Below are 26,503 nucleotides of genomic sequence, written 5' to 3' on the forward strand. Positions count from 1 at the left end.
TCGGGTTCCCTTCTGCTCAGCTGAAGTATCTCACTTTCTCCTTCAATGTTATTTTAAAATTCCAAATACAATTTAGACCAATACTAAAACAAAATCAAAGCAAGAGTAATTGTGAAAATGCTTCACATTATCCTAATAACCTGGAGAGGTAGATGGGCACAGGAATTATCCCCATTTTCTTGATGAGAATACAGCAGCTCAGGGAAAGCTGGGGCTTCTCAGGGGTCACACAACCCGTTACATGCCCCCCATGACAATTAGCCCGAATCTGGATCCCTCCCTGTGGCCACACTGGATGCGTCCCAGTTAGTCTACTTGGTGATGTGCTATTAATAGTATCAGCCAAGCACACCCCTACCACAGGACGGACGGACACACACACACACATACAGAGGAAGCCAAGTTAACCGTGCTTCAGAAGTTCAACTTTCCCCACAGAAGAAGCCATCCCGCTCCCTGGAGCTAGGGAGGATGGGACCTTCTTCAGACCCCAGAAAATAGGCTGCCTGGTTTTTTCTCATCTGCCTCTATGATCATGTCTTTGATGGGAGCTGAACCTCATCTCTGGAGAGAAACCATTTCTTCTAAATATACTACATAAGTGGGTGGGAAGCCGGATCTGCTCGAGTCCTCAGCTCTTGGCACCTGTACATATAATCGACATGCCCATGCCGGTGAAATGACTCTCTCAGTCTGGCTAGAGATGTGAGGGTCACCGAGCATGCGCCTACAGGTCTCAAGAATGCTTACTAACCCCAAACTAACGGCATAGGATTACCTTGTAAAATTTTGCTTGAGAGCCTCAAAACATAGTTTCTGAATAGATACTGCCCAAACAATTTTATTTACCTCAAAGTCAATCCCAGGAACATCAGAAGTGTGTGGTTTTATGTACAAGAGACATTAACAGCACCAGGAGCTTGTTGAGTAAGAACTATGTAACAAGAAATTCTGAGGCTGGCAACAGGTTGGCTAACATTATTTGACTACGGAATAGTGTTTTTTTTTTTTAAGATTTTATTTATTTATTTGAGAGAGAGAATGAGAGAAAGCACATGAGAGGGGGGAGGGTCAGAGGGAGGAGGAGACTCCCCGCTGAGCAGGGAGCCCGATGCGGGACTCGATCCCGGGACTCCAGGATCATGACCCGCGCCAAAGGCAGTCGCTTAACCAACTGAGCCACCCAGGCGCCCCGGAATAGTGTTATTGCCCAAAATTTTAAGAGTTTAATAGAGAGAGATGCGCTCATCTCTAGAGCTGACTCAGATGAAACATCGATTCCCTTCATTTGCTGTGTACCATCTGGATCTTCTGGAACCAGTTTCCAAGTCACCTGTCTAAATTGCTGACACCACATAACTCTGACCTACAGACTTCCAATTTCCCTTTCCAACTCCCAATTTTCATTCTTAAGGAAGAGTCAGAATAGTGCCTATTAACATATTTTATCTTTCCTGTACTAGACGTTTTCATGTTGAAAACTCTAGTTATAGCCTCTGGGTACATGCTGTCTTTTTAAAAGAATATCTGCTTAACTTTAATCCATTACCTGAATCTGGACTATACTAAACTCAGTTATATGGAGTCACCTGTGGAGAGTTTAATGGAAAAGCAAGGCAGCAAATTAGTGCCATATGATCAGCTTGAATAATACTAAGTTTGTTTATCCAAGGCCCCTCTGAAGAATGGACTGTATTTTTAAGATATGACTCGTTTTCCATATCTGCACAGAGGCTTGTCATTACTTAGCTGGACATTTAATTTTCCACATATTCATTTTCCTCCTTACAGGCAGCTCTTTGGCTATTCAGTATGTGCATAATGCAGAGAAAAATAATTATAGGAAAGGGGACACAGAGAATGTCATAATTAAACCATGCATTTGCAAAATGCATTCAGTATACCCGAAACATCATGATTGCTATAATCAGGTAGATTAGGTTTTCAGCAAATACTTTTTTAAACAGAGGTTTATCTAAAGTCAGAGGCGAGAGGCAGCCCTCAGAATCACCTTGTAACACAAAATTAACTAAATTTGTCTCCAATTATTTTTTTTAAATCAGATATAAGGAGAAATCAAAATGTAAATCAATGGATCTGTGAAACATCAGGGCATTTTTCACGACCTTCTAGAACAGATTTATTTTTCCCTCGTCTGAACTCACATTAACAGAAGTTTCTGTGTGTACCAATGGCAAATGCAGAAACTCAGTGCCTCAAGATGTGATTTAAACTTTGATTTCACAGTTTGGGGATTCAAATTCAGAGCAAATACAGTTGCAGGGGTCAATGAAAGTAAAAGACCTACGTGGGAGAACCGTGTTACCACAAGTTAAAAAACAGTCACTGCTTTTATAAAGAAAAAACACTGTCTGCCAAAAAATACAAAATGATGATCAAAAGGGATTTAAGCCCATTACTGGGGCGAAAAAACCCGAGCTATGAAAGAGTCAAGGACTGCAAATCCTCTTATTTCTCTCTTTTTCTACGCTATGGTTTATATGCAAAATATTTCCCTCTGATCCCCATCTAACTAATGGGCTCGTTGAGAGTGCAGGTGATTGTGCTCATTTGCTGAATGGTGACCTGCAGAGAATAAGTAAAAGACGAGGAAACCAATTTTATGGAAACAAACAAAAAAAAAATTAACTAGAGAATTAAAGCTTAATATAGCCTTATCCTCTAGAGAGCTCTGCCTGATTGCAGACAGAGCTTAAAACCAGGATACGGAAGCACAACACACTAGTTCCCTTATGAGATCTCTGCCCAAGATATGTTCAATAAATGGAAAACCACCTTTGCCGCCTGCCTTCTGTAATGAGAGAAGACAGGAAGGCAAATACTAGTCTGGGAGCCAGGGAAACGGGTTTTACTCTCCAACTCCGTTACTGGTTTTTAATGAAACAATATCCAAGTTCTCAGGAGCTGTTTGCCTCAAACACACTCACCCCCTCCTTCAGCGGTGAAAACAATGACCCCTTCCTTCCTTTCCTACAGAAATATGAATTGAGCAAATTATGCTGTTCCTTCCTGCCACTTTCTGTCATCAGCAATGCCAGGTGCCCCTAGTTGAAATCTGCCTCCTGTTTTGAGGAGACAGCAGGGAAGGAGGACAAAGGTAGTCAGTCAGGAGGGGACCTGATTAGAATCGGGGGGGGGGGGGGGAAGGCGCCCGTGGAGGAAGAAGTTATAAATAAAATTAAAGTCTTTAAGAAATTCTGCCTCAAATCGCTTTCCTCTCCAGTGGTCTTCTCTAAGCCCCATTCTCGTGTAATTCTAGTTCTTTGACAAGGGAAACTGACACTTTTGATCCGGTAACTTAACGACAATTTATTGTGAAGTGGTAATTTATTAAGTAAGAGTCAAGAGTGGAGAGAGCTCTCATAACCAAGGAGTGTTCCTGACTCAGGTCTTTCTAGACAGAACCTATGGGGCTTGATGTCAGTGATACCCAGAGCCTCACCAGACTTCTTTTAATTCCTGAATTCTTCTGTCCCCACCCCCCACCCCCCACACTCCATACAGCATAATTGGAAGTAAGTCTTAAAATGTAAATTCCCTGAGGTCATCTTATGTTGATTTAAATTCATAGTAAGCTATAACTGATCTCTCTCTCTCTCTCTCTCTCTCTCTGAAGAGCCCTACAGCACAAGAGGAAGCTGGAAAAGCCCTATTACTTTATTTGGCCCCAGGGCCAGGTCTTAATCCTAAATTTCTGCAAAGATACTCCTCTTATTCTACAGTGACTGTGATGAAAGGCCCATCATGGTGGGGGCAAAGAGTTACCTGTTGTAAGCAGGAAATGTGAGCTTCCATGAGATGCTAAATCTCTCTGCTTGCTATGATCATACGTGTACTTAATCTAGCATTCATTCCATAAATGAGATTTATTTTTGTTTAATACAAAAATGCATGGCCACATTCTGAAGAACAGGTCAATTTTGTGGTGATGAAGACAGCAATAGTGGGTATAGACCAAAGGCACCGAGGGTCATGTTACATTTCTTTAGAAGTCATTGTCTCTGGGCATGGGGCAATAAATGATCCCATCTGCCTTCTGTCCACAGATTCCTGTAATCCTTGCCGGGCAGGTTTTGCAAAGATCCTCTTTTCTTCCCTTCCTTGGTCTCATTTTATGATCTGACCCCTTCCCCAAAGGGATGAGTTCTTGTTACGGACTGATGAGATCCCAGGTAACTCTCAAGGACAGGTGAGAAGAAGTGCGGGGTCTTCCCTTTAAAGGCAAATTGTGCTCTGTTTCTTGCCTCAATCTGGCCCAAGTGAAAAGTGATCCTGGGTCTGAAACAGTCTAGCCATCCCTCCCTCACTCCTTATATACTCTCTCTTCTTTCCAGGGGCCAAAGCCCAGTACAGTTTAGGCCAGCTCAGCACAGAGCATCTGGAGAAACATATTCTCTCTCTTGCTGATTTCTCTAGCTCAGTTTCCCTACTTCTGTCCAGGCTGCCTTGGCGCTGAAAGGTCTAAAACTCAGGGGAGCATATATAGTCCTTTGGCTAACCTAGGAGTCAGCAAACTATGGCCCATGTGCCAAATCCAGCCCACTGCCTGTTTTTGTAGAGTTTTCTTGGAATACTGCCATGCCTGTTCATTTGTATATTGTCTCTGGCTGCGCTACAATGGCAGAGTTGCGTCGTTGTGACAGAGACCATATGGTTTGTCAGCAAAGCCAAAAATAGTTACTAACTGGCCCTTTATGGAAAAAGTTTGCCAACCCTTGGTTTAGACCATTGTAAAATGGAGCGGAAACATACCTGCAGCTAAAACACTCCTAACGAACAGACCGAGGTTTCAATGTGAAACAGAGCAGAAGTAATTTGGGACAATCTAGATTAGATTTGGGGGTTAAAACGGGATATAGTCTATGTAGTCTGGCCCAACTCATTGGATTGATACATATTGGGGTTTTGAGGCAATGCTACATTTAATTATAAACTATTATCTTGCTTCAGTTTGTCCTTGTTTCTCTTAGGCCATGAGGGTCTGGGTTTGGCAGAACTGGCAGAATGGGAGGCTAAGTGTCATAGAATGTTCCAGCCTCCCCCCACAAAGCGATTCCCAAACAAATGGTTTTCAGAATCCTCAGCTGAGAAAATGATGGGCCCCATCTTGGTCCTTCTCTCCTCAGTCTCTCCGGAAACGTGTACATGAAGGGTAGCCACGGTCAATATCAGGACCCAAATATTCTTGGGGTTCCTGAGCATAATGCTATTGAATAGCACCCAATCTTACTCTCCATCTGCATGTAAAAGAACTACATTTGCTATGTCACTCAAATGTGCACATTTCATAAATACCCAGCACAGTGGGCCTTCTGATAGGGACACAATTTCTGCTTTCATGGAAGTTGCTCTATAACCCAAAGGAACAGATAAGGAAATATAAACAAACACATTCCATTCTGCACAGCAAAGAAACCATCGACAAAATAATAGGCAACCTATCAAATGGGAGAAAATATCTGCAAAGGATATATCTGATAAAGGGTTAATATCCAAAACATACAAAGAACTCGTACAACTCAATAGTAAAAAACCCAAATAACCCAATTTAAAAACGGGCAGAGTACCTGAATAGTTTTTCCAACACACCTGGCCAACAAGTACATGAAGAGGTGTTTAACACCATTAACCACCGTGGAAATGTAAATCAAAAGCATAATGAGATATCACCTCACACCCATCAGAATGGCTATTATCAAAAGGACAAGGAATAACAAGTGTTGGCAAGGATGTGGAGAAAAGGGATGTGGAGAAATGGTTGGTGGGAATGTAAATCGATACAGCCATAGTGGAAAACATTATGGAGGTTCCTTAAAAACTTAAAAATAAACTGAATGTAAAAATAGAAAAATAAAAAAAAAATACAACCCAGCAATTCCACTTCTGGGTACTTACCCAAAGAAAATGACAACAATACTGATTCGGAAAGATATATGCACCCCCATATTTGCTGCGGCATTATTTACAAGAGCCAAAATGTGGAAACAACCCTAGTGTCCATCAATAGATGAATGGATAAAGATGTCCCACTCACACACACTCTCACACACACACCATACAGACACAGAATGGAAACAGAATGGAATACTCCTCAGCCATAAAAGAATGAAATCCTGCCATTTGTGACAACATGGATGGACCCCTGAGGGCATTGTGCTAAGTGAACTAAGTCAGACAAAGAAAGACCATATGATCTCCCTTACATGTAGATTTTAAAAAACAAGCAAACAAGAAAAAAACCATCAAAACCCAACTCATAAATACAGAGAACAGATTGGTGGTTACCAGAGGTGGGGGAGGGGGTACTTAGGGGGATGGGAGTGGGCGAAATGGGTGAAGGGGCTCAAAAGGTGCAAACTTCCAGTTACAAGATAAATAAGTCCCGGGGATGGAGTGTACAGCATGGCGACTGCAGCTAATAATACTGTGCTGCATACTTGAAAGTTGCTAAGAGCAGATCTTCAAAGTTGTCATCACAGGGAAAAACGATCCTGTAACCATGCGTGCTGATGGACGGAAGTGAACTAGGCTTACGGTGGTGATCACTTCCCAATTTAGGCAAACAATGAACCATGTTCTATATTAATTACACCTGGAAAAGCCCCCAACTTCCAAGTAGTCATTTAAACTACATCCCTGTAGCGTCGTAACTAAATGTTGGGGGAGCTCTGGAAAGGCAAGTGGCCAATTCGAACAGGGTTATCAGGCAATGTTACACTCAGGAGCTCCAGTTAGAACAAACCTTTTAAACACCTGGTTTCCTGGGGAAGAAGGTAAGAGCATTTGAGCTGTGGGGCGCTCAATAACGGTTGGGATGGTCAGTAATGATGCTAAGGACGGCGGCAAAGAAAGGTCATATGCAGAGTCTCAGAAGAAGCACTAAGTGCCATGTGTAAATACCAAACTTAAACTAGGGCAACATTTTTCCAGTTTACAAAAATCTTTCACTTACCCACCAGGAAACACAATAAAATATATAAAGCTGCCGTTTCCACGGGCCTCTGACAATTCTTTCTGGCTTAGACATTTGTGTCTCTATAAGAATGAAAAACTAGGGCAATGAAAAACAAAAATGGAGTTCCAAAGCTGTGGTTACCTGAAGCACCTGCAACCTGGATAGACTGCAATATCCAGCCCCTCAGGACGCGTCCTACGATTGCTAATGTCTGTACGTGTCAGCAGAGCTCATCCCTGGAACGGCCGATTTACATTATAGGCCTGGTTCAGAGACAGAACATCTGAAAACCGGTTTGTAGTTTAGGCCATCAACTCTATGGAGGGATTGGGAATAAAACACAGCCTTGAAAGAAAATGAGGATCAATATAAAGAGAATTGCTTTGCTGCGAGAAAAACTTGACAGTGTAGGAGAAGGATGCATGGGATGGCCTGGAGGTGCGCCTGTGGGAGGGTGCCTCTTTGTTCTACCGCACACTGATCATATAATTTTACAGATGCAGATCCTTCGATATAATCTGGTTCTCTCCCTCATCTGACAAATGAGGAATGTATGGATATCCGTGCAAATACTAGCTCGGCCAAATGCACTGTCTGCAGATATAAAGGATGCAAGTGGATGAGAAGATGAATCGGACAGGGACCTTCCCCATCTTCAGGGAGTTCTTCGTTCTGCTAACGGAACTAAGATGTACATAATGTCACAGAAGAGAAAATGTGCACTTGCATTTGAGGATCTAAAGTTTTGATTAAGTGCTATGATCATTGAGGGGAAGAAAAATCTTCCTTCCTGTTGAGAAGAGGGTGGGGTGGGGTGGCACAGAGAGAGGCTTAGTGAGAATTCTCAGCCGAAATTAGGAAGTATCAAACCTGGGTCAGGACTAGGCACAGCTGGAGACACAGTGGTAAACAAAACAGACAATCCATGTCTGTGAATAATATGGTGTGGGGGGGTAGAGATTTTTTTTTAATAGACTTGAAGAAAGAGGAGAGTGATCAGTGGATCTCTCAAGGTACCCTCTCTCTCCTTGCACAAAAGTGGAGAGGGGAGATTAAGCAGGGGCTTTGCATGAGAACAGACAGGAAACCTACACCCAGAGTCCTCTCCTTAAGCATCCTTTACAGCATGTGATTCTAGGATTCTGACACTTTGAGCCTGAACACATGTGTGAGAGGCAGGTAAGTGGTACCTTCTGCTTTCTGTTCCTAAATGATAGAATAAAAGTGGCCTGTGATTCTTCTTTATTTTGTGAAAACAGTTTCACTATGCTCTCTGACCTTTGGGAGACGTTACCTGATCAGAGGAAGAATTCTTTCCTGCATTTTTTTTTTTTTTTAAGATTTACTTATTTATTTTAGAGAGAGGTAGGGAGGGGCAGAGGGAGAGGGAGAGAGAATCTCAAGCAGATTCTGTGCTGAGTGTGGAGCCCTATGCAGGGCTCAACCTCACAACCCTGAGATCACAACCTGAGCCAAAACCAAGAGTTGGATGCTCAACTGACTGTGTCACCCAGGCACCCCCCTGTGTTTCTCCTAACAGGGGATTCAAATGATCTGGATTTGTTGCTTTTCTACCTGATACTCTGCTAGTCCAGCCCACGAGTGAAACAGACCCATCTAGGGTTGGGGGGAAACATACTTGTCAACTGAATATTTCTCTACTGATTATTTGTGTCAGTGGAGTGGAAACAACTCATGAGGGTTTTTTTGGTTTTGTTTCAATGCTGGAATGAGACAAAAACGTGATGTCAGTAGCATCCAACAGATAACAGGATTTCTCTACATTTTTATGTGATTTTATAATAACCTTTGTCATTATTAGTTATGTCATGGGCTACATTAATCATGCTTTGTGAAAAATAGTACATTATTCTCCAATATAATAAATTATTTAAAAGGCCCAGGTCTTGTATTCACTTTTCACAAACACACAGTTCATTCTACCTCGAGAATCATTACTGTTCTATTTTCATAGCCTACTTCCCTCCTGCTCTGCAAACGTGTTTTTTTTTTAAGTACCCAGCAGTAACTGGGTCACAATTCTTCAGACTTCCCTAAGGGAAAAGGAAGAATGATGTGGTGCACATTTTTCCCATCTGAGACATGGTTAAGTTAAGGCAACATGCTTCATCAAGTTACCAATGTACCAAAGAAAGGTGCTATGTCAGGACAGTATATGACATCATCTTGTAAGTGCTCTGGCTCTTCAAAGTTGAGTTAGCCAAACCCAAGTCCACTTCGTGGCCAATGGGAGCAACAGCACCACCACCACCGTCATAGGGCTGTTGCAAAGATTAAACGAGCTTTTAAATATAAAGCACTTAGCATAATGCCTGGCACAGAGAAAGCATGAATAATTCTTATGTCACCCTCAAAGAGGACTAACCCCTGATCTGCAGATGGCCAGCCTACCCTCAGTGGACACCAAGAGAGCTTCCACATAACCTCTCCCCACTCCAGGATTCTCCAAGAAGTCACGTCATGGGAGCTGAAGAGTATGTACACATGGCCTTCATTCAAAATTACAGAGCATGTTTTCCCCTGTGAATGTGGAATTCATCTTGGGAGATTTATCAGGCATGTGAAAGGGGAATGTCTCCTAAATGAGCTAGAGCAAAAGCAATGAGAAAGAAAGAAACGAGGCCAAACAGTTACTTAAAACATGTCAGGATCTGGTCTATTTTTTCCATCAACATGTGCTGTTCTCATTAATGGGAGTTTCTCACACACTCTGTAAGGGAAAAGGCAAAAGTGTATCTTGTTATACTGTTAAGACTCATCTGAACATTTAAGGGATATGATAACCCATAAACTTTCTCCAGACTATAATCACATCTTTGTGAGGTCACATGCTCGTGACCTAAGACATCTCTGACCTTTGAAATATTACTAAGCCTCCTTTAAATTTTTTTTCCCAATAATGAGGCAAGTTTATAATACACACTTTGTCATATGAGATTTGAAAACATCTCTCTGTCAAAGCCACTTCTATTTTCTTGTGAGTCAAATCATTAGCCTAGATAATAAATAAGAGGTGGACTATGGCCAATGGGCCAAACCCAGCCCACTGCCTGTTTTTGTAAATAAAGTTTTATTCCAAAACTAGGATCTGGTTCTTTGAAAGAATTAATAAGATTGAAAAACTCCTGGCCAGACTTAACAAAAAGAAAAGAGAAAGGACCCAAATAAATAAAATCATGAGTGAAAGAGGAGAGACCACAACTAACACCAAAGAAATACAAACAATTATAAGAACATATTATGAGCAACTATATGCCCGCAAATTAGACAACCTGGAAGAAATGGATGCATTCCTAGAGATGTATCAACTACCAAAACGGAACCAGGAAGAAACAGAAAACCTGAACAGACCTATAACCACAAAGAAAATTGAAGCAGTCATCAAAAATCTCCCAACAAACAAGAGCCCAGGGCCAGATGGCTTCCCAGGGCAATTTCTACCAAACGTTTAAAGAAGAATTAATACCTATTCTTCTGAAACTGTTCCAAAAAATAGAAATGGAAGGAAAACTTCCAAACTCATTTTATGAGGCCACCATTACCTTGATCCTAAAACCAAAGACCCCATCGAAAAGGAGAATTACAGACCAATATCCTTGATGAACATGGATGCAAAAATTCTCACCAAAATACTAGCCAATAGGATCCAACAGGACATTAAAAGGATTATTCACCACGACCAAGTGGGATTTATCCCTGGGCTGCAAGGATGGTTCAACATCTGCAAATCAATCAATGTGATATAATATATCAATAAAAGAAAGAACAAGAACCATATGATCCTCTCAATAGATGCAGAAAAAGCATTTGACAAAGTACAGCACTCTTTCTTGATCAAAACTCTTTAGAATAAAGGGATAGATGGAACATACCTTAATATCATTAAAGCCATCTATGAAAAACCCACAGAGAATATCATTCTCAATGGGGAAAAACTGAGAGCTTTCCCCCTAAGGTCGGGAACACGGCAGGGATGTACACTATCTCCACTGCAATTCAACATAGTACTAGAAGTCCTAGCCACAGCAATCAGACAACAAAAAGAAATAAAAGGCATCCAAACCGGCAAAGAAGAAGTGAAACTCTCACTCTTTGCAGATGATATGATACTTTCTGTGGAAAACCCAAAAGACTCCACCACAAAACTGCTAGAACTCATACAGGAATTCAGTCAAGTAGCAGGCTATAAAATCAATGCACAGAAATCAGTGGCATTCCTATACACCAACAACAAGACAGAAGAGAGACAAATCAAGGAGTCGATCCCATTTACAATTGCACCCAAAACCGTTAAGATACCTAGGAATAAATCTAACCAAAGAGGCAAAGAATCTGTACTCAGAAAACCATAAAAGACTCATGAAAGAAATTGAGGAAGACACAAAGAAATGGAAAAACGTTCCATGCTCATGGATTGGAAGAACAAATATTGTGAAGATGTCAATGCCACCTAGAGCAATCTACACATTCAATGCAATCCCTATCAAAATACCATCCACTTTTTTCAAAGAAATGGAACAAATAATCCTAAAATTTGTATGGAACCAGAAAAGATCCTGAATAGCCACAGGAATGTTGAAAAAGAAAAGCAAAGCCAGAGACATCACAATTCCAGACTTCCAGCTCTATTACAAAGCTGTCATCATCAAGACAGTATGGTACTGGCATAAAAACAGACACATAGATCAATGGAACAGAATCGAGAGCCCAGAAATGGACCCTCAACTCTATGGTCAACTAATCTTCGACAAAGCAGGAAAGAATGTCCAATGGAAAAAAGGCAGTCTCTTCAACAAATGGTGTTGGGAAAATTGGACAGCCACATGCAGAAGAAGGAAACTGGAACATTTCCTTACACCACACACAAAAATAGACTCAAAACGGTTGAAAGACCTAAATGTGAGAGAGGAGTCCATCAAAAACCTAAAGGAGAACGCGGGCAGCAACTTGTTTGACCTCAGCCGCAGGAACTTCTTCCTAGAAACATCGCCAAAGGCAAAGGAAGGAAGGGCAAAAATGAATTATTGGGACTTCAAGATAAAAAGCTTTTGCACAGCAAAAGAAACAGTCCACAAAACCAAAACACAACCGACAGAATGGGTGAAGATATTTGCAAATGACATATCAGGTAAAGGACTAGTATCCAAAATTTATAAGGAACTTATCAAACTCAACACACAAAGAACAAATGATCCAATCAAGAAATGGGCAGAAGACATGAACAGACATTTTTTCCAAAGAAGACATCCAAATGGCCAACAGACACGTGAAAAAGTGCTCAACATCACTCAGCACCAGGGAAATCCAAATCAAAACCTCAGTGAGATACCACCTCACACCAGTCAGAATGGATAAAATTAATAAGTCAGGAAACATCAGATGTTGGTGGGGATGCGGAGAAAGGGGAACCCTCCTACGCTGCTGGTGGGAATGCAAGCTGGTGCAGCCACTCTGGAAAACAGTACGAAGGTTCCTCAAAAAGTTGATAATAGAGCTATCCTATGACCTAGCAATTGCCCTACTGGGTATTTACCCCAAAGATACAAATGCAGGGATCCGAAGAGGTACGTGCACCCCAATGTTTATAGCAGCAATGTCCACAATAGCCAAACTATGGAAAGAGCCAAGATGTCCATCAACAGATGAATGGATGAAGAAGATGTGGTGTATATACACAATGGAATATTATGCAGCCATCAAAAGGAGTGAAATCATGCCATTTGCAACGACGTGGATGGAACTGGAGGGTGTTATGCTGAGCGAAATAAGTCAATCAGAGAAAGACATGTATCATATGACCTCACTGATATGAGGAATTCTTAATCTCAGGAAACAAACTGAGGGTTGCTGGAGTGGTGGGGGGTGGGAGGGATGGGGTGGCTGGGTGATAGACATTGGGGAGGGTATGTGCTATGGTGAGCACTGTGAAGTGTGCAAGACTGTTGAATCACAGAGGGGATTCAATGAGGGGAAGAATGAAGGGGAGTAAGTCGGAGGGGGAGATGAACCATGAGAGACGATGGACTCTGAAAAACAAACTGAGGGTTCTAGAGGGGAGGGGGGTGGGGGGATGGGTTAGCCTGGTGATGGGTATTAAAGAGGGCACGTTCTGCATGGAGCACTGGGTGTTATACACAAACAATGAATCATGGAACACTACATCAAAAACTAATGATGTAATGTATGGTGATTAACATAATAAAATAGAAAAAAAAGTTTTATTCCATCACACCCAAGCTCAGTCATTTGCATATTGCCTATGGCTACTTTCACGCTACCTTGGCAGAGTTGAGTAGTTACAACAGAAGTTGTGCGACCCCCAAAACCCAAAGTATTTACTATCTTTGCCAACCCCTGGTCTAGATCATTCTCTTATGTAGAAAGAATAAATTCTGCTTGAATAATAGGTACCTATCTGATTCTCAGAGAATTTAGAAATGTTCCATGTTATCAAATCCAGTCACTGTGGATTAGAACAGGAATGAGAACCTGAAGATGAGATTATTCAACTGCGACTTAGGAGTCCTTCATTCATTCCACATCACACAGCACGACCACTGTGATAAATACTGGCATTTCAGTGTTAACAAAATACATGAAGCCTTTGGCCTCATGGAGTGTCGAATCAATGAGGGGGAGACAACCATTGACCACTTCATTCTTTCTTCATTGATTCACTCATTATCTGTTATGTGTCAGGAAATATCTTAGGTACTGGTTATACACCGATTATCACACAAACCATCTATTCTAATGGGGGAAGAGAGGGAATAAATAAGTACATATGAAAATAGCAGGTATTGGTAAGTGCTACCAAGAGAATATTAGTTGAACTACATGAAATTAAGATTTTTACTGGCCAAAAATTACTAAATACTGGCAGTTGGATATAGTTCAGCCTATCAAGGAGATATGCTATCAAGTGACTTTGGGCGACTTTAAATTAGGGGGGTCAGGAAAGGCTTCATTGAGGAGATGGCATTTGAGCTAAGACTTTAATGACAAGCAGCCTCCTGTCCTGCAAACAGCTAAGGAGATTTCCAGGCCAGGAAGGAGAGTCCTTGATGCAAATATCCTAAGGCCGAATTAAGCTTGGCTTGTTTGAGGAAGAGAAAGCGGACCAGAGACGGTGAAGGAAGATGAGCTGTGGGAAAGAGGGAGGAGGCAGGCTGGAGACGCAGTCCAGGGGCTAGGTCAGATGGGGTCCTGTAGGTCAGAACGGCGATACTGGCTTTTATTTGAAGAGTAAAGGGGAAGTTTTAAATAGGAAAGTTACATGATCTGATTTATGGATTCCGAAGTGTTCTCATTCCTCTTGTGTGGAAAATAGGCCACAAGAGCATGAATGGAAGCAGAGAAATGCTTGAGGAGCTAGTGTGGAATTCTGAGCAAAACAAAAGGACAGCAAGGGAAGGGGAGGAAAGTGGAGAGTCTGTGAGTGTCTGAGAGTTGAAATCAACAAGAGCGGGTGATTGTGAGGATGTAATTAAGAGGGGAAAATGAGGGATTGGGAGGATGCGTAGCTTTCGGATTTGAGTACCTGGCTGGATAGCCGCGTGATTCATAAGCCCGTGAACACCGGAAAAGAGCCAGGTCTTGGGGGGAGATTATAGGCACAGTTTGCAACCCTGAGTCATCTTTGGGACATACAATTGGCTTTGCTGAGGAGACGTCTGGGAGCTCTGAGGACAGGTCTGGGCTGAGCGTCTCAATCGGGGGAGGAGGGATGGGCATGGAAGTGAAGGTGGTGAATAAGCCCCTCAGAAGATGGGGGAGTGGAGACAACCTGTCCTGCTGATGAGTTCTGCGACCTCCTTTATCACTTCATCTTCTGGGCTCAACTCTCTCATCTCTAAATGGGAGAGTTAAACTAGACTCGGGATCTTCTAGACTCTTCCACAGAAGTGATACCGGGGCTGGGCAGGGGCACCAGGGAGGCCAGGTATCCAGGTCTCCGCCTGGTTAATTCCCCACAACTGTCAACTTTTTTCCCCCAAGAAGTATCAGTGAATATTAAATCTCATTTAATCATATGGCCAGGCTTGTTCCTGTCGTTGTCACTTCCTTTTTCCTCCTCTGTGTGCTAAGCATATTCTTTTCTTTAGAGGATTTTGAATCTTTGAGTGAAGCTTTTGTGTTTGTGCTTTCTTGGTCAAGAGGGGAGTCTCCCTGGTGAAAATGGTGGGCGTGTGTTTTGGTGGAAGTGATGCCCATTGAGGTAGACCGTCATTAGAACAGCCAACACACACCCTTCCCAGACTTGATTTTTCCATTTGACAAAATGGACCTAGGACGGAAGGACATCAAATATGCAGTTCTTGAGAAAGGTTTATGACCTCAACCTGGGTGCCCCCCACCAGGTCGTATGTTGAAACACTGAAATGTGACGTAAGCAGATTTAAAAACTGGGCCTTGCGATCACTTTTCAGGAGCAAAAGGTGTGGCAGAACCCCAGATATGAGGCCTGGAGCAAACACCTGAAAATACTCCAGGCTATGCGGGTTTGAAAGCCTTTCTGCCGGTACACAGCAAGCCTTCCGCTCAGCTGTTCATCAGACAAGGGCAGCAATGGTGCCCCCTTTCTGCATTGTTAACGGGGGCTCTCGGACATTTTACTGGATTTCGGAAACCCGGATTTCGGACATTTGACTGACATAACTCCTATCACGCACAACCCTGTATGGCATTAGCATACACCTCTTCCTTCTCCTGCTAGATTACCCCACGTATATGTATTTATATATAAATATGTAAACTTACATGTAAATACGCCGGATGACCCCACGTATATGTATTTACATATAAATACGTAAACTTACATGTAAATACGCCGGATGACCCCACGTATATGTATTTACATATAAATACGTAAACTTACATGTAAATACGCCGGATGACCCCACGTATATGTATTTACATATAAATACGTAAACTTACATGTAAATACGCCGGATGACCCCACGTATATGTATTTACATATAAATACGTAAACTTACATGTAAATACGCCGGATGACCCCACGTATATGTATTTACATATAAATACGTAAACTTACATGTAAATACGCCGGATGACCCCACGTATATGTATTTACATATAAATACGTAAACTTACATGTAAATACGCCGGATGACCCCACGTATATGTATTTACATATAAATACGTAAACTTACATGTAAATACGCCGGATGACCCCACGTATATGTATTTACATATAAATACGTAAACTTACATGTAAATACGCCGGATGACCCCACGTATATGTATTTACATATAAATACGTAAACTTACATGTAAATACGCCAGCTGACCCCACGTATAAGGTCACGTTATAGCCTTCCTCCTCCCACGTATGCTAGGCAGCCTCTTATTGTTGGCCAGCGAATGGCTCAATGAATCAGAATTAGCCAAAAGGATGCCTCATTGTACACAATTACGGAATTTAAAATGCAATCCATAAACACTAGCCCCTTTATAATTCCTTACCCCAGGAGAGGATTAAACACAGTTAAAAACTGATGGAATAATGCTTACCAAGACGAGGTGTGGACCCAATGAACTCGGGGTACCCAGAGTGGTCAATGTAAAACTGTTGCTCTTTCTCAGGCCTTGCCAGTCCCAGTTTGTGAAGCTTTACTTATTCTAGCCATAAAGTCAACTTCAGTGATGTTTAGGCACACGTTGAGGGGAAAGACAACAGTATCACTGCGTTTTAAATGGGTTAAGACCTGGATCGTTATCTAAAAAGGCCTTTGGAGGGCTGCACTGCTACACTTTGCATTCGGAGTCACACACATTCCTGAACTTATCCACTTGCACAATACTGTTAATAAGTTAATCACCAAAACAATGTTTTTAAAAGCACTCTTAAGAAACATTTCAATTTTAAAAGTGCGTTACTAATCCAGTTAAAGAAAGGCAATAAAATTTATTTGAATAGTTACATCAAAAGAACACTTACAGAAGTACTTTTCTATTTCTCGATTAAAAATAAAATTTAAACCTACAAACAGAAGAAAATATCACAGACAGACCCATAAAAACGTTCGTGCCCTTTCATCTAGAAATCTTGGGAATTATTTAATGAAAGCAAAAAGCTATGTGCGTGGATCCTTCAGTAACCTTTCTCAAATGTCACCTACTTCAGGAACCCTTTTCCTGATGCTCCAGATGGACACTCTGCCTCCCTGGAACCCCAGGAATCCCTTGTCCCTTTCCTGTGGCATTTCACCTGGTCTCACCTGCTTCTCAACAATGAACTTCTTGCAGCCACCATCTGCATGATAAGAACCTTTCTCATCTTTCTTAGCACCCAGAACAGTGCATCACTGGGCTGCTAGTTCATGGGAGAGTCGTATTCCTATGCAGTCAGAAGTCCTTTAAGGAATCTAAATACCATGACAGGTACATGAACAATAAATACTACATCCCATTATGTTGTCCTTCAGTAAGAAAATAAAAATCCTTCTGCCCTTTTCTTACTCTTCAGAAAAGGGAAATACTACCAACACATCACTAATAGCTTAAGCATAACTTTTCAAGAAATTTGTTTCCAAGTAAATGAGTTGAAAAGACTACTCAAAACACGCACACACACAAAGATGTTGTGTTGTTGTTCATACAAATCAAGGACTGGAAACAATCTAAATTTTCAATGAACAGAGTAATTTAGTAAAATAAGGTACACCAACATCACGGTGCCTCATTTAGTCATTGAAATTATGGTTATGAAGAATAGGCAGAAACATGAAAATACATTTGATATTTAACTGGAGAAAGGCAGATTATAAAATGGCACATACTATATGATCTACATGCACAGCACAAAGTTCTAAAAAACAAGATGTATGATTTAAAATAAGGAAATTAAAATGATGATTGGCCATTTTTTTCTGTTATTTGCTCTTTCTATTATGTTGTGGGCTTTTAAAAAGAATACAATTAGACAAACACTAAGGGAGAACTCTTCAGAGGGAAATAAGTAAGGGCTAATTAACACAAGATAAATGTCAGGAAAAAGAGGCTCCAGTAAGGTACACACTTCTGTTCTTTGTTTGGGTCTTCGTTTGGTTCCAATGGAACCACGCTTGGGGGGTAGGTATTTGGGACATGACATCATGTAGAACGACTTTTGATAAAAATCCCTCAACTTAACACTTTTATATTTCAAAAATTGCCCAAAGTGGTTTTTTGCTGGGAAATAGCATTTGGTGTTAAGTGGAACCTAAAATTCCTCCTGAACCCTACCAAAGGGGCCAGCTTAGACCCAAGTGGGGGTGATGCATGAGCTCTGCCCCTTGGCGCTCCTTGTGTTCTAATTTTCCTGGGCCTCTGAGAGATGAAGAGGTCAGAGTTCACCTTCTTAGGAGCAGTCCGAGAAGACCTCAGCTCATAAATCGTACTCACTCAGTTTTAGGGTCCGCTGAGCTTTTCATACGACTGGCTTTGCCAAATTAGACCTGGGCAAGAGGAGGAAAACGAACCCACGTTTCCCCCAGACTCTCTCACAAGAGGAGGAGGACTACGGTTTTCTGGAAGAAGTCCGCCTTCTTCAGCAGAAGTCCCGAAGAGTCGGGCACATCCCGGCTCGCCCGGCCGGCTGCGCGCCCCGGGGGCGCAGGCGCGAGCGTGGGCGCGGGGTCTTCGGGGAGGCCGCTGCGGGCCCCCCACTTCGCGAGCACGCGCCCCTCCCCGAGCCCCCGCCCCCGCCCCACCTCCGGCAGACGAGGCCTCCCCGCGCCTCCGGGGCGCCTGGGCTGGGCGCGCGGGGCGGCAGGTCCGCCCGTCCCGCGGGCGGCTCCGACGACACCGGCTGCCCCGCGGGCGGGGAGGAACTTGGCGGCGAGTGGGAGAGCCCTGGGAGAGAAAGAAAAGCAGGCCTACCTTAAAACTTTCCAGTCTCTGAGTGGCTCCAAGTCGGAGATTAGGGACACCATGGTCTGGGGGCGGGAGGCGAGCGCAGGCCCGGGGTGGGGAGCGGGGCGAGGGGGAGCCGGCCTCGCGTCGGGCCGGGCGGCGGGGCGCCGGCTCTGCCCACTTCCCCGGCCGATAAGCGCTCGCGCGTCCCGGCTGCTCTCCACCCCCACATCAATCCTGCGCTACATTACTTCCCGGGCCCGGCTCATTTCTGCACACCACCTTTTAAAGCCCCTGTAATCTGCTCCAACTGATCAAATTTGACCTTTTTGTAGCCCACTTTATTCCAAGCACAGCTCTCGGTTAAATCTCTCTTTATTAACACCGTCCTCCTTGGCTTTCTTTTGGAACAAACACAGATCAAGCCTGAAGCCTCCAGACTTTACCAGCAATCATTTACAGATTACGGCAAGCTGCATGCAGCCTCCTCCTCTGGGGCACTCCTCCTGCCTCGCGGATTTTTGCTTTCATATTCCTGTCAGAAGACTGGTTAGGTTTCTTTCTTTCTTCGTGTGTGTGTGTGTCTTGGGTTCTGGGACACTTCTGTGTGTGTGTGTGTGTGTGTGTGTCTTGGGTTCTGGGACACTTGTGTGTGTGTGTCTTGGGTTCTGGGACACTAGCATCCGGCTTAGAGCTTCCCCTCAGAGGCTGGAACTACATGACTGTTAGGATTTGTTTTTTAAAAATAATTTGGAATCGGGCTGCTAACAAGCTAGAATTTACTGTGTGTTTTCTGGCAGTGATTTTGCTACACCGCTTTTTTTCCCTTCTCCTTTCTTTCTTGTGTTTGTAAATAGCATGAGGGAGGGGATGTAGAATCTCTCTGACTGTTAAGGGAAAAGGGTGTGGGCTTTTCTTCCTCAACTTGTATATCTTTTGTCCTTCCTTTAAAGCTGAACATCCTTTCAATGATCATCTGAAACTGTGCATAGCAGATGTTAGAAAATAAATATATATTTTGATATATATATATATATCTCAAAAGTAGGATTATTTTCCTCTAGCATCTCCAGAGCATCTCCTCTCTGCTGATGTAGTTTCTTTGTGAGTGTACAGATTCCTTATTTTCATAAAGCACTTCCTCTGAAGCATGGTTTTCTGCTTTCCCCCCCGGTTCTAGCTGAGACTCTACAGCTGAAGCTCTTCCTCCTGTCCTAGCAGGACTCTGGAGATAAAAGACCTTGAAATCATCTGGTACAGTGGGCTCCAGACAGAAAGTCTCTCAGGTCACTAAGATTCCTCTCAGAACTGCGTGCAACATGAGCTTTACCTGATATTCTCTCTCTATACATCAAATTTCTCCTTTTCTTACACTTATTTTAAAAGGAATTTTCAAGATCATTACCATAAATGGAAAATCAGCTTCACTGGTCTAATAAAACAACTGACCCAGACACATAAACCAGCTAAAGGCACTGATCTAGGGCTTTTTTTTCCTCTTGGTAGAAAAGAGAGTTTAACCAATGTTAGGGGGTGTTAAGGAGACACTTGCACCAACAAGGGACTTGCCCAACAAGGAAGAATAAAGATTTATTTATTTTAGCGGGGGGAGGGGTGCAGAGGAAGAGAGAATCTCCAGCAGACTCTGCCCTGAGCATGGAGCCCGAGATGGGGGGCTCCATCCCAGGACCCTGAGATCATAACCTGAGCTGAAACCAAGAGTCAGATGCTTAACCCACTGACCACCCAGCCACCCCAGGAATAATTAAGATTTAAAGGGAACATGATATGATTCAAATTTTGTGAATACCTTACTATCTAAAATCATCAGCCAGGAGGAAGGGTTCCTGTCTCTTGCTTTTAGGCAGAACCTACCAAGAAAGAAGATCTCTGTTCTTTCCAGAATCTCTACAGGGAAAGATGTGGTGACAGCTATTGGAAGCATGCTGCTTTTATTATCAGGAAGTTTTCCTCGTCAACTCCAAATGCCCTCTCACAGCATTTTAAATCCGTTTCCCATCCCCCCTTTCTCGAAGGACTCCATCCTTAAAATATGCAGCAAACACTCAGCCAACATATGCTTGTTCTTCTACAGTCACATATACTTTCCTTAATGGCTGGAAATGACTCTCTTCAGAAGTACAATCCTCTTTATACTGAAATTAAAAAGTTTATGGCTTTTACCCCAACTATTGCCTCTTTGGGGCTCCATGCTTCTTCCTGGGCTGTATTATTGTCCCACTGGGGATCTTGGGCCACGAAGTAATAATGTGGAAACTAACACTTCTAATCCCCAAGGACGTCACCAAATGTGGGTGATAATAATAACATTTGTGCAGAGTGGACCTCCAAAGGGTTTCGAAGGCTTAGATAATTAGTAACGTGTTTCTCCCTTTAGAAAGTTAGCAAGAGAAAAACAAAAGATTATAATGAAATAGTTTCTGTGACTCTAATGGCATCATCCTTATATCATGAACCCCCCACACCCCTGAATTCATATCTGGGGAAAGACAGGGAAGGAGGCCTTAATTCTTGGGGTTCAGGGTTAATGGGTGAAAGGGGGAGGAAGTTGGCTTTCTGGTCACAGGACAAAAAGACAACAGCATGCTCATAAACCATGAAATAACATTTTCAGGCATTAGTCCTTCCAAAAACTTTTTAAGGCAGTAGAAACTTTCCTCTGAAAAAAGTCTGCACCAAATTCAAGTAGAGAAAGAGACAATAGTGAAAGTTTATTACTAGGTAGAAGGAACTGTTCTCATTTCTTTCAGGGTATTAACTTGTTCAGTCCTCATAACTAACTTGTTAATGAGGTGAATTACCAGACGCACCCCCATTTTGTTAATGCAGATGAGGACATTTGGGCACGCAGAAAGTAAGCAAATGGCCGGAGCTCCCAGGGCTAGTCGCCCTTTGGGGGAGGGGTGGGACCCAGAAGGTGTGCCTATGGGACCCCAGGAACAACCCCTGCAGGCACAACCACCCCCCCCACCCACCCACCCCCGCCAGCAGAGAGGAATATTCGGGCAGAGAGCCTCTGCTCAAGGGTAGGACTGGGGCTGGGATCAGGTTAGGGATGGGAAAGAGGGGTTGCTTAAATCTCACGCTTTTATGCCTGGGGCTCCCTAGAGAGATCCTAGCTTTCAGGACACACTTCCAAATCCACTTCCTGGAAGTACTTGGTGACGAGGGAGATGAATGATCTTTTAAAGGTCATATTGAGTCCAAAACACACTGAATATTTTGCCCCTTGCTTTCTTAACCCTGAGGATCAAGTGTTTCCTTACATACCCTCTGGAGTAAGCCCACGTTTTCTATACCACGGATTCCTTTTCCCCTTCCTCCAAGCACTACGTTCCTGATTCTGAACAGCTTCACATCAGATGGATCCTTCCTACTAAGAGAAAGCCCATCAGAGTGTCCTACTAAGAGAAAGCCCATCAGAGTGATTTGCTCACTTTCACCTGTGAGCGTGCTCACTAAAGACAAAAACACTGCTCTGTTCAAAACTGGGCCAACGATTCCTCTATAAGTCAGGAAAAGCAAGAATAAAATTTCTATACATAGAACGCAAAGGTTAAGCTTACTTAGCCTTGCACAAACTCGGGCCAAAAAATATAATCTTCCTCCATGTCACAGTATGAATTACAAGATTTAATTTGATCTGTGTTCTTTTTTTCATATTTTCATAAATTTGCACCTTTAAAAACTCAGATTACTTTGTCGTTGCTTATAATGGCTCTTCAATAGTTGGCTCTTTGGAATGCTCCCTATGTGTTAAGAAAGAATCCAATCCATAAGAAGCAATATTCGTGAATTGTCCTACTATTACCAGCGCAAGACTCAACATTCTCCTGTTCGTATAACGAAAGGTTTTGTGCTATCCCTGCCTCTTTCCAAGTACAGAAACCAAACCCAAATCCAAACAGAAGCAACCCCATAGTCTGTACCTTTTCCACCCGAAGGAAACCCCAAGCCCCATGAGCCTGTGCTGAGCTTAAAGTCACCTGGAAAGCACATTGAAAGGCAGAATCTCAGTAGGGAGACAACAGCAGGAGCCCAGGAATCTGAATTTCACACCAGACCCAGGCCCTTGCAGAAGACCCCGAAAAATGCTGAGAAAAAGTCAGCAAGCATGAAGTTTACCAGGTCATACAGCCTCTCACATGGGCATAGTCAATGTCACTGGAGCCAAAGCTGAAGATCTGTGGAAGCTAATCTTATATGTCAGAGGACCAGGAAGCACCTGGAGGTGTGAATTAGCCAAAGGACAAAAGAAAATAGGCCTTCTCCATCAGTGGGATGTTAGACTAACTCCTGAAGAGAGGTTTGGAAAGCAGGTATGAAGTCTCAGGAAATTTCTCTCCCACAAAATGTCTAACTTTCTGAGAGTAAAAAACTTAAAAATTAAAAAAAATTAAAAAAATAATAAAAAATAAAAGCACCTTTGCTAGGGGAAAAAAATACACATTTTTAATGTCCTCTTTTTCATTCTCTGTCTCTTGATCCCTAGGAATATGATTATTCTAAATAATTTTTTTTCTTTTAGGAAGTCTTGCTTTACACTTATTTGTTCCTAATTCTGTTACTTCCTGATAAAGATTCTTTCCCCTTCTGCTTGTCCCAGGCTTTTTTTTTTTTTTTCTTACTTGCCAGCTCTTAACTTCTCCTCAAGTGGGTGAGGTCCCTCTCCCTATAAGAAACTGAAATGACTAATTGGAAATGCATTCATTCTACTTCTGTTAAAGCAGCTTTTCTGGTCTTGTTGATGTGCTAGTGTTTTAAAGTTGGCAGATGGACCAAGCTCAGAATCTCCAGCACTTGTTCTTGACCCTGGAAATAGGATCCAGCTTTGCATGCTTTACATAGCAAACCATAGTGTGGTAATGATGATAGACAAGGGTTGCCAGATAAAACATAACACACTCTGTTAAAACTGGATTTCAGAGAAACAACGAGCAAATTTTTAGTGTAAGTATGCCCTCCCCAATAGGGCACGGGACATACTTATAATAAAAAAAATTATTTGCTCCCTCCCCCACCGAATGCCAACTTTAACTATGGGCCCTGTGTTTTTATTTGCTAAATCTGATAACCCTATGCTAGGTTGACTCTTAAATAAAAATAGCAAGATTACGGTGATTATTATTTTTCATTTCTGGTGGTCTATAAAGGCACCCCGATGTCATTGGGTAGGCATCAAAATGCATTTATTTAAAAGTTCTTAAAGCTTTTCTCTTGTCTTAGTTGTTATAAGCCAAACATAAAAAGCCACATTTGAGACTGCTTTTTCAACAAAGCAGGGATATGATTAAAGTATGCTTGTATCTTATTAGATATTGGATATCAGTGTTGGGCATTAGGAAATGCCACCCAGCCGTCTTGTCTTAAGCCTGGCTAGTTGAATGCATTTTTAACTGGTGGTAGCATTGATATGCTCAGATGGACTGAAGCTGACGTTTTATAAATTGGGCAGCATCTCTATATTTATTTTATACAGAGTGACTTGGCAGTTAACACAGCTGCTGTGTTTTGTTTTTGTACCACGCATCAGCTCCTGCTGGAAGAAATCTGTACCTGAATAGTTAACCATTAATCTTCAGTTACATAAAATGTGTATTGTACATATCCTCACTTTAATGATGTCTGTAGAGACGAACTTCCAAAGATGGTCGGTTTTTCTTCTTCTTTTTTTTTAATGAATAATATAACTTGAATGGAATTTCAAGTGCTTCCATGTTTGGCTCACAACACCTGATGCAATGGAAAGCCTATGAACAGAGACGTGTGTTGTTGCTACGTCAATGACTTGAGAATTACTATTATGGGACACTAAAAAAAGATTGCTATTATTTATTTTGTTAAAATTCTAAAGGGTCTCTAAAGAGATAGCTTCAAAACCTGCTACGTATAGGGAAAGGCCAAACGTGTTATTCAGGGTCGACGCATGTACCGAGTATTCTCTACTGATGCAAAGGCCCTTCTAGCACCTGGGAAGGAATGCTTTTTCATGTGGAACCTTAGTCAGCTGAACAGGAGGGCAAAATGGATTCAAGCTGGGGGAGGGGAGTGTGGGGTCTTTGCCAGGCATATTTTACAAGTGAGAAAGAAAGAGAGAGGAGACTCACACCCAGCCCACTGCCTTTCATGCCATGCAAAGGAATCAGAGGCCAAATTTGATACATACAGTGGGAAAGAAAGGAAATTCAAGCTTTAACTCCTATACTGCCACGGAAGATGAGTTTTTTTTTTTTTTTTTAAGTATTCTTTTTTTTTTTTTTTTAAGACTTTAGTTATTTATTCATGAGAGACAGAGGAGCAGAGAGAGAGAGAAGCAGAGGGAGAAGCAGGCTCCCAAGGAGCAGGGAGCCCGATGCGGGACTCGATCCCAGGACCCTGGGATCATGACCTGAGCCGAAGGCAGACGCTTAACCATCTGAGCCACCCAGGCGCCCGGAAGATGAGATTTTCAAAGCTGTGTAATGTCCTTCTTTGAATTCCCAGTCTGCTTTTGTTAGGATTCACGGCTTACACCAACAGGGACAAAGGAGTGCCCAGAAAAAGGATTTTTGTTCAGACTGTCCCCAGGGCCCAGGCCTGGGAATAAGACTTGCAACATGGATCTTATAATCTTGTTCTGTTTTTCTTGAAATGGCAGTTTCAGGTTGCTCTGGTGTTTGTGTGCTTACAGACAGGATTCCTCATCGGTTTTTAAAAGGGAAATCTGAGTTTTTGAGACAAGGCAAGCCTAATGGCCAAGTTGCCAGTCAATGAGACGGTGTCAATTTCTGCCCCTGGCGGAGGACTGCCTGACCGGACTCTTACCCCTGAATCACTAGGAAGAAAAGCTAAGCTTTGCATCATTCTCCCTGAATCAACGCCCCCTTTTTAAATTATTGATGCCAAAGATTCCTTAAGTCACCATTTAATGAGAAATTTTAAAATCACTTATAATTACATTAATGCTCTAAAAATTGGGACTCGAGCTCAGTGAAAATAATTCTTTGTTGACTGACAAGTTTGGAAATTACTAACTGCTTGTGACACAGCTCCAACTGGTTCCTCTAATTCCTATTTTATTCTTCATTAGAGAGGGGAAAACAAAACACAGCTGCCAGTTTGCCACAATTTAAGATAATCTCAATATATGAAAATCCAAGTGTACTGCCCAAAGATTACGTTTAGATTACAAAATATTGTGAAGAGTTCCTTAATATATTTAATTTCCTCTAGTGCACTTAAGCATTTCCTTAGATCACTAAACAGTTGAGACAGTTATAGAAAGAAGGGCCTAGAAGTGAAAATTAGAGAAAAAGTGTGTTGATTTAACAAGCCTATAGCACTTACTATGTACTAGACACTGTTCTAACGTCTTTGCAAAAATTAACTCACTAAATCCTCATAACAACCTATGGGGCAGATATTATTTCTGTCTTCATTTTATAGGCATGGAAACTTTTTAGGCAAGAGAGAGGGTAAATGATCATTGTAGGGTCATAGCCGAGGCAAGATCTGAAACCCATTGGTCTGGCTTTGGAGTCACTCTCATTCTGTACATGGCGGGTATCTTGTAATTGACAATCAGAAACAAGTGTAAAGCATTTTAAAGTCAAAATGTAATTCAGCTGGATGATTAAATTAATGAGCATG

General features: G+C 42.3%; 1 protein-coding gene across 3 annotated transcripts in view; it reads right to left on the reverse strand.

Moving 5' to 3' along the window:
- The window catches only part of CELF2 (CUGBP Elav-like family member 2), a 797,242-nt gene that overhangs the window by 486,405 nt on the left and 284,334 nt on the right, over positions 1–26,503 (reverse strand). The window contains exon 1 of one of the 3 annotated variants that reach the window (XM_027593422.2): positions 18,881–19,328. The exons of 1 other annotated variant lie outside the window; for it this stretch is intronic. In XM_027593422.2, the coding sequence (XP_027449223.1) occupies positions 18,881–18,933 (53 nt within the window). In that variant the 5' untranslated portion in view covers positions 18,934–19,328. Of the gene's footprint in view, positions 1–18,403; positions 18,450–18,880; positions 19,329–26,503 lie in introns of those variants that run through there. One more of the 3 variants, XM_027593424.2, reaches the window with a different exon arrangement.

Source organism: Zalophus californianus, chromosome 9 (assembly GCF_009762305.2).
Source record: "Zalophus californianus isolate mZalCal1 chromosome 9, mZalCal1.pri.v2, whole genome shotgun sequence".
Taxonomy (NCBI): Eukaryota; Metazoa; Chordata; class Mammalia; order Carnivora; family Otariidae; genus Zalophus; species Zalophus californianus.